Consider the following 9,194-nt stretch of genomic DNA (forward strand, 5'->3'; position numbering starts at 1 on the left):
ACGTAGATTGATGTCCCGGACTGATACCGGAGTTCGATAACAATAGCACTGCTGTACTTCGGGGGATAAAATCTATCACACACAATACTCCGACTTGTAACGCTAAACCGCTCAATAACAGTAGTATCATATGTCTCTGAGTAGAGAATGCTATTCAAAAATAATTTAGGAACAGGGTCTAGGGATTAGCAAATATACAGGAAAACTGTCTTCTCTAGAGAGAAATTCAAAATTGAAAACTGATTTGAAGATACATGTGCAATATTAGAATCATATTTTGGTAAATTATACCATATTAAGTTAATAATAATTTCTGATTATAGGTTATATTACTAAAAAAATGTGTACAAATTATATCAACCCGCATTTCACATGACATGATATGGTATTTGAGACACAATAAAATGATACGATATGGCAAAAACAACGGAATTCAATGACAAATAGCAATACGTTTATACTCCGATAATTTGGTAGAAAGGTACAAGTGTTCCAATTTTATTGGTTGAATGAAATGAATGTAACGAGTATGTGATCTAATTAATAAAGACCTTTTTTACCAATATACATCAATTTGATTAGTATAATTACTAGTAACGAAATAGATATATCACATTCTTAATAAAGACGACTAGTTATCGATTAACTGTGATATATATCAGTATAATGATTTTATCATTGCAAGGTTACCTGCTAGAAATATAGGATCTTAGATAAGTTTTCATTTTCTATGAAATTTTATAAAACGTGTCTTGGCAAAAAAAACTTCCGAGTCTCATTAAATCTACTATGTAATAACATAGCTCAGAATATATACACTTTGACAGGTTTTAAAGTGAAAATGTAAAGAACGAAATCAGATGGAAGATTCCATTTTGGTTACACCATTTTCATTTCAAGACGTAATGTCATTGTCCTTATAATTATCTAATAATATCTCCTCTTCTTTTTCTTTCAACAAGTGAAGAGTATGTGTGGTTGTGTGCAAAGGTACGAGTGTATACATGATATATGTATAATGTATAATGAATAATGTATAATGCATAATATATATGTAATGTTGCACGAGTGGGAAGAAAATAAGATTATGATGATGATAATGCTGATGCTGATGATGATGATGATGATGAGGAGGAGGAGGAGGAGGAGGAGGATGATATTCTGATGGTGAAAAATCTAGGTTATGATGATTTTGATGAAGATTATAACAGAATTACGATGATAGTTGCAAACCATACCTATTGGAATTATGTGTTTTTGTGTGTGTGGTTCTTGTGTATGTATTTATTAAAAATGTCTTTAAAAATAATTTTTTAAAAAATCTGACTAGCTCAGCTAATGAAAAACGCTGCAGTGTATATTCCAGTAATGATATCTGCAAAAACATTCACTGGATAACCGGCCGATTAAGTCTATATGCAAATGTGCTTAATTAAATGACCGAGTATTTAATCTCCTTTTTTGTAGAATATCAAAGACGCTTTATTGAATGCCATGTATTTGGTATCACTATTCCATAGCACAAATCGTATATGGCAAAACTTCTTTGATTCCCAACAGTTAGATAGGAATTGAAAATAATTACTATTTAAGTTCATTTGAAAGATAATACAATATTTTATAACATTTATCAAAGCGCACATGACATAGATATATGCTTATGTGCATGCACAGATGTTTTAAAAGGTGACCAGTTCAACCTTGGTTCATGTCTTTTTCCACAACAAATTTTAGGAAGGTATTGTCACCCTATGCAGAATTCTATAATATCCTCACAAAGAGCTCATAACAGAATATTCCTTGAGCAAAAAAAAAAAAAAAAAACCTTTCTCGTACAGAAATTTCTTGTAGTATTCCCCCATTCCAGAAGAATTGATGCTAATCATCATAGATGATGATATAATTCAATTCCGGATCACAGAACATCGTAATGAAGAGAATAAGACACGCAATTAGGAAAGTGATCATTATAGGGATTAGACTGCACACAAGCGCCAGGAAGAACCAAGCTGCAAAATAACAGAGAGTAAAGTTAAACATTCTGTAGACACAAATATGTGTAATCCATCATTAGGTTAAATAAAACCTTAACAATCACACATACAGAAAGGAGATCTATGATGTGAAATATTTAATAATATCATCTAGTGCGTTTAAAAAATCGATGTTCTCATAAATTTGATTTCAGGCTTCGAAAAGACAAATATACTTGTGTATTTCACTTAAATGACATCATCAATATATTTTTTTTTTACAAAAAGTAGACCTTTGAGTATACTGTTAGGTGTTTTTCCAAATCGCTTTCATTTCAACAAGTTTTCTTTCACGAAATAGATATTGAGCAGAAAACTGAAACTGTACATAGACTTCACATATTATTTCTAATAAATACAAATGAGTATATAGTTATCACAACTACAGAGTACAAAGTGACATACATTGCTTTGGAATTGATTGTAGTAGTTCATATGATGTTTCATTCTATAGTTTATTTGATATTTGACATTCATTGATAATATTCAAGATTAAACACAAACAAGAAGATTCCTTCATCAAAGTCGAGAATCAAACTACTGTTTTTAGTATTGACAGTAAATCAGTATAGTTTCAGCAATACCATGACTTGAACTTACCAGTTAAGAAATGACTATAAAAACAACTTACATGGTGGAACGTAGGCATTTTCAAGGACGACGTTAGTAATATCGATGTCGATGAAGCTCATCGACGTCCCAGTGTCATCGGAACAGCATACTCTAAGCTTATAAAAATCGCTTATTTCTTTGTAGTCGAATGCGACACTGGCCGTCAGGAATATGTTGTATGCTGTGAAAGAGAGTAAACATTTGAATCTAAATGAAAAAATCGGTATCTTACATTTGCTGAAGGAAGTAAATTGTTAGCAGGATATCAAAACGAAAACGGTACTTAGAATAGGATATGTTAACAACCTGTATTTCTCCTACGCAAGATGTTAAATTAAAGACATAAAAAACATCGGGTATTGTGCCAAGTAACGGCTATGTTGATACAAACATAAGACGCTGACTCTTCTAAAACACCTGGTCTATTCTCCGGCGTTTCTATGAGAATGCATTTTTGTTCATATTATGCCAATCGATATTTTGAGTCGGTATTATGGCAGATGAATACCGACTTGTCTGTCAATCAACTATCAACACGACAGGTCACTACTCTTGTGGGATTATAAATTTGGGTCTTAACAGCAAACATTATGAGTACAATATTATCGTTTTTGTTCATCGTTAGTGTTAAAAAATATTTTTGTACAGCGCGTGAAATTTATGCATTTTGTTGTTTGTAACATGCAGTTAATAGGCTGTGGGCACTGTAGCATATTAAGGTTTCTGAAAATCTGGTCTTCTGGATACTGGAACAAATCCGAATACGAATGTTTTGACTGACACACTGCCGGGTGAACGGACACTTGAATAAAATAGAGCCCTTATGATCAGGGGCGCTAATAAGACATATTGCGAACATTAAATGGACTGTCATAGGTAAAGAAGCGGACTAATGTTTCTGTTTCTTGCTGGAAAGATATGGATGTAGTTCAGCTACTTTCCGGTGACGCAATGCTGCTCTATATCATAATCAGGTAGGTATAATCACTCGAAATATAATGAACTACCTGTCTTATGTTTTAAATCGGTGACGCGGTTATCAATTGTGTGTATATATGTGTATATGGTATTTAGAACACGTGTTCTCACAATCCATTGTTCCACATAGATATATATATATATACATATATATACAGTTGGATGGTCAAATTGTAATATGGTTATTAATTTGTCACTTCAAAGACTGTCCTCAAAAAGATTGTTATTTGTTATGACAAACTGCCGACGGCTTTTTATCAAAAAAAAAAAAAAAATGATGTCAACACCCCTATGCTGGAATGTGTGTATATATACATACATAACATCGCTTTATTACCTATTGAATAAATTAAAAACGCTAAAACGGCCACCAAATGCACATAATACCAGGGCCTGATTACGTCAAGATCATGATATAATGTTATGAAAAGATTAATTCCACATCAGTTATCAATCGATAATTACTTTCTCTACCATGGCTGTATCATTTAGTTTGGTATGTCTGAATACATTTTTCTTATGGGAGTAAGAGGCAAAAGACAAAAGTTAATAACATCCAAAAAGTCTATTACCCAGCAGTAACAATCGGTTTCTCGGAACATAAAACACAATAAAACGCAAGAGGAGGACTTAACAAAGTTGAATTTGGCTAGCTGTTTTATGTGGATCCATTTAAGTTTGTGATAATGAGACAATAAAATTAAAACAGTAATTTACATGATATGCAATACCTCTACATTGCAAAGGTTTCATATTTGAATCAAAGTTAGTTTGTAATAAGGAGCTAAGACAATTTGGTCACCAACTTTTCATATGTGGATCCATGAAAGTTTATAATAAAGAGGTACGAAAACTAATATATTTAGAATGTGAGATTACTGAATGTCCCATACGTGGATTTATGGAAGTGTATACAGTGTACAAAGACATTATCTACTATCTAAATAGTTGGAGTTTTCGAAACAAAGCACCTGCTGTCATTTCTGGTTATATACTAGTATAGCTTAGTTTAGCAGTCATTGCATTCAGAAAACAATCCATTAAACAAAGTAAAATTAGGAATAATAAACTGGCAGTACGTGTTCAAATATTAATGAACAATATTGATTTTTATTTTTGAATAATTGGCTTTTGTTCACTTCAAAATAGTTTTATTCAATTAACAGGGTATTATGTTTATACAGGACCTCTCTCCTAGGATACATACATCAAATTTCAGTTATTGTTTACTGGTGATACAATCATAAGAAAACTTACAGTTATTTGTAAATCTCATTTCGAAGTTGAAGGATGCTGGTTCCACTTTTGCCAAAGTACAGCAAATAGAATCGTTATCAGAAGGATCATACACATCTACTTGCCATACCAACCGTTGGTCTGAAACATCCTCGGCAATCGTAAGTTCTGTTGGCAGATTCAAGTACACAGGAGGCTGAAAATATACCAATATATTCCGCTAATAATCTTTCAAAAGTATTATACAGGACATGATAGGAATCAGTGAAATTATTTTTAACTTGAATTAGAAACTGACGTTATATGACATTGTATAGGTAAATAATGTTAAACCATTAATCTAAGATGGTGACAAATGTTAAGCATTGAGGTCAACTGAACATGACCCCTAAGCGGCCACCGTCAGATTGTCATAACGTAGTTTATAATGATGATATGTATTTTAGTCAGATTTCGTACTTACTGCATTGTACGTTGTTATGGTGTAGGTGGTGGTTGTCGATATACTACAGGTATCTGTAGACGTCAGTAGTATAGTGTAAACGTTGTAATCCTTCGGCAATTTTCGTTTTACTTGCAAAAACAAGCGTGCTAAAATTTAAAAAAAAGTAATTGAACCAAATGATACAACTGCATTGTATTCTAGTTCATTATCTAATTGACAATGTTATAACCTAAAGAAATGTTTTCATTCTGTTGCAGTATCGTAATCAAATGCAGATGTTATAAGTATAACATGAAACTAAAAATGTATATATAACATTGATATTTCTAATAAAGCCGAACCTCGATATCCCGGTGTCATTTCGATAATAATAAAGAACTTCGAGCTAACGATGTTTGCCTGTGGTAATATACAACTCAATATCTATAACCTCATATATATAGACTGATGTCTTTGAAACACACATTTGCATGAAATCACCTACTCGCCTATATGTTCGGAACATGCAACTTAATAGCCTCTTATTCATATGCCGCAGTTTCTACAGCTTAGATACTCGACACAGATGTTTGTGAATATCTGATGAAGGCAATGCATTGAGGGATTCCAGATTTAAGGATGATATTAAAGATTGATAATCGACTTCAAAAAATTAGACTTTAATTGAGGGCAAGCTCGTAAATGTTCTTGCTATAATAAGACTTCTCTGTTTAGTTTTAGGAAAGGCTTCTTACATTTTTAACTCAATTGTACAAACGAAAAAAATGATGTAATCTTACTTGGATCGTAAGTTGTGTTTAGTTCAAAGTAATCCTCTGCATGGTTAATTGAATGGGTAAGCGGGTCGCCTACTTCATCAGTGAATATCGTGTAGTCTATGGCAAATGTGCCTATTGGTTCATGGTCCTTTACGAATGCTGAAAACTCCGTCTGATTGACGTATGGTGCCGTATCTAAACGCAACAAAGTTTTGCTTAGCGAAAGATATATAGAACTAATTAATGGTATTCCACTTAACTTAAATTGGATGACACATCTAATGCAAAGTCTAAAGATGATATGGAAATCTTAAAGAACATCAAATCATTTCCTTTCCCTTTCAAATGAGAACTGATTATATTTCCCTCTTTGCTAGACTACGTGATTTTGATATGAAATGCAAACACAAATATAATCTTTAAATATTGGAATTATATTATTGTATTTGATTTTGTTAATTGATTAAAGACATATAATGCAAATCATGCTTGGTAAATTATTTTGAATGAATACCTACTTGCGTTAGTGTAAAACTTTATGGCATATGCTCGATCTGTTAGCGTATCCACGCTACCATGTGAACCCCAGGCAAACGAATCCCCAGCTGTTGGTTCGGATGCAAAGACTGCTTTCTTAGTAGCGTTGGGACACGTTTCTTCTCCCGTACAGGTAATAAATGGAATCATATTGGGACCAGATGTATACCTTAAACAGTAGATATTTTAATTAGGTAAATAGCTTTTTTCACATTTTTTTTAACTCAGCGGATGGACATGGCCTGTTAGACGTCTCTAACAGAAGATATTTTGCTTATGAATCACACACATTTTACACGCTTTTAGAGGGACTATCATGACAACAATTCGGGGATTTTGAAGTACATCACAACAAAAACTGTGCTTCATTACTGGAACAATATGAAGGCTTTCAGGAACAGGATAACAATACTAATGAAACGGAAAACCATGGTATATAATATAAATATTGAAGAGTCGGTAGTGTTCTAACGAGAAATATAACTAGAACGTTACCATCCGAGGTTGTCACCAGTTTTGGTTATCATTCTCTCGCCAAGCGGAAATGTGTAGTTTACTGCCAAGGTGCCGTTAGCTTCTTCCGCTGTAGGGTAAACATTACACTAAATACATCAACAAATGCAATTGAACTTGATATTGGATGCACGAAAGAATGGAGGTGAATACGACGCTGAATACACAAAACAATGGAAGAAGAAATTACAATTGATACACAAAACAATAGAAGTGGATATGACACTTTATACACAAAGCAATGGAAGGGTATATGGCACTTTATACACAAAACAATGGAAATGGATATCGCACTTTATACACAAAACAATGGAAATGGATATGACACTTTATACACAAAACAATGGAAATGGATATGACACTTTATACACAAAACAATGGAAGTGGATATGACACTTTATACAAAACAAAGGTAGTGGAAATGACACTTGTTACACAAAACAATGGAAGTGGATATGACACTTTATGCACAAAACAATGGAAGTGGATATGACACTTGATACACAAAATAATTCAAGTGGATATGGCACTTTATACAAAATAAAAAATGGAAGGGAATATGACACTTGATACACAAAACAATGGGAGTATGAAACTTGATACACAAAACATGGAACATGGAAGAGAATATGACATTTGATAAAAAAACAATGGGTGTGTGTGTGTGTTTGGGGTGGGGGTGGGGGGATGGGTCTAGGGCTGGGAGGGGGGGTGTAGGGGTAGAATAAGACACGGAATACACAAAAGAATACGAGTGAATACGACAATAAATTCACAAAAGTTAATATGACAGTTAATACAAACTAATGGAAGTAAACCTAGCACTGAATACACAAAAGTAGGTCGGAATGAACATGATGGTGAATAGAAAATAATGAAACTCAACTCAACGTTAAAACCCACAGCACAATAGTAGGGAATACGACATTTAATACATCGATTACACAAAAGAATGAATGTAAAAAATGATGAATAAAATAATCAACATACATGGAAAGTGAAGACCACATTGAACACACAAAACGAGGAACTGTAAACTTAGCACTTTATACCCATAACAATGGAAATGCAATTTTAAAATCCACATTACTAATAGATACTCAAAACATTTAATATAGGGTTAACAATGAAAACGCACAAAATTGGAAAGCTAGCTTGACATTGAATAACCGTGGTTCATTTCACAATCATAGCGAACAAAACATTTTATTTTATAATAACTTTAGTTAAACCCGTCACTTTGAACTGTTTAAGACAGTTTTACATAGATAACTTACCAGTTACAGCGTAGGATGCCGTCGCTACAACTGTATAGGAGCTCCCCGAAGCCCTCCATACAATAAAGGTTACTGTGCCTTCGTGTAATGGCATAAACTCGATAGCCTCCAAAACCTCACAGCAGATAATCTCCCACCAGGTGTTGGTCAATAGGAAACCAATTCCTACGGTGTTAATAATAAGGAGTATACACATTAATTTTGGAATGACTTACTGGCGTCATATCCTCAATAACCAAATTATCATTTAAAAAAAAGGTTTCTTAGCGTATTGATATGAATGCTGTTGAATATCATGATATAGTTTAGCTTTTGTCTCCTGACTGCTAACCTTCAACGGAATACTTAAAAAAGTGACTTCCGACATAATGACGAAACCGTCATTCTAACTCAACTTCGATAAACAAAATGCGAAAAAAAATTTTTTGGAAATCCTTGAACAATTGCAAGGACCAGATCCTCAGGAAGAGTAAGCGTCTTCTGTTTCCTCTGTGGCCTTACTAATATAGCTCGATGTGTTTTAGTTTAATATTTAATTGATAAAAACTAATATTCTCTTTGTCTCATATCATAGGCTCATATCTAATGGTCTTCGCATACAAATATTACCTCTTGATCATTACATGCCACTTAGTCTCTTATTCTTAAATTGTATTACTTCAAATAAACATTATGATAAATTATACGGATTTTATAATAATTATCATACTATACTTATTTGATGTAAATGACTTGTAACTAATGGAAATGATAACTGATGACAATTATATCACGTACCTGTTGAGGAGTCATTATATGACGTCAT

At 33.1% G+C, this 9,194-nt stretch overlaps 1 protein-coding gene across 1 annotated transcript; it reads right to left on the minus strand.

The window, feature by feature from the left end:
• Positions 1-1,878: 1,878 nt before the first annotated feature.
• Positions 1,879-9,194, minus strand: LOC117314610. The gene is made up of 9 exons (XM_033868677.1): positions 9,167-9,194; positions 8,390-8,554; positions 7,095-7,182; positions 6,581-6,768; positions 6,084-6,257; positions 5,434-5,450; positions 4,881-5,055; positions 2,665-2,826; positions 1,879-2,009 (listed from the first exon to the last, which is right to left on the minus strand). The coding sequence occupies exons 1-9, from the start codon at positions 9,192-9,194 to the stop codon at positions 1,879-1,881; spliced, it is 1,128 nt and encodes a 375-aa protein (XP_033724568.1).

Source organism: Pecten maximus, chromosome 16 (genome assembly GCF_902652985.1).
Source record: "Pecten maximus chromosome 16, xPecMax1.1, whole genome shotgun sequence".
NCBI lineage: Eukaryota > Metazoa > Mollusca > Bivalvia > Pectinida > Pectinidae > Pecten > Pecten maximus.

Bases quoted from the DNA above. Each gene is read 5' to 3' on its own strand.
- LOC117314610 (XM_033868677.1), bottom strand. From the start codon at position 9,194: ATGACGTCATATAATGACTCCTCAACAG. The intron at 8,555-9,166 runs GTACGTGATATA...TTAACACCGTAG, and splicing joins ATATAATGACTCCTCAACAG to GAATTGGTTTCCTATTGACC. The intron at 7,183-8,389 runs GTAAGTTATCTA...TTTACCCTACAG, and splicing joins GGCATCCTACGCTGTAACTG to CGGAAGAAGCTAACGGCACC.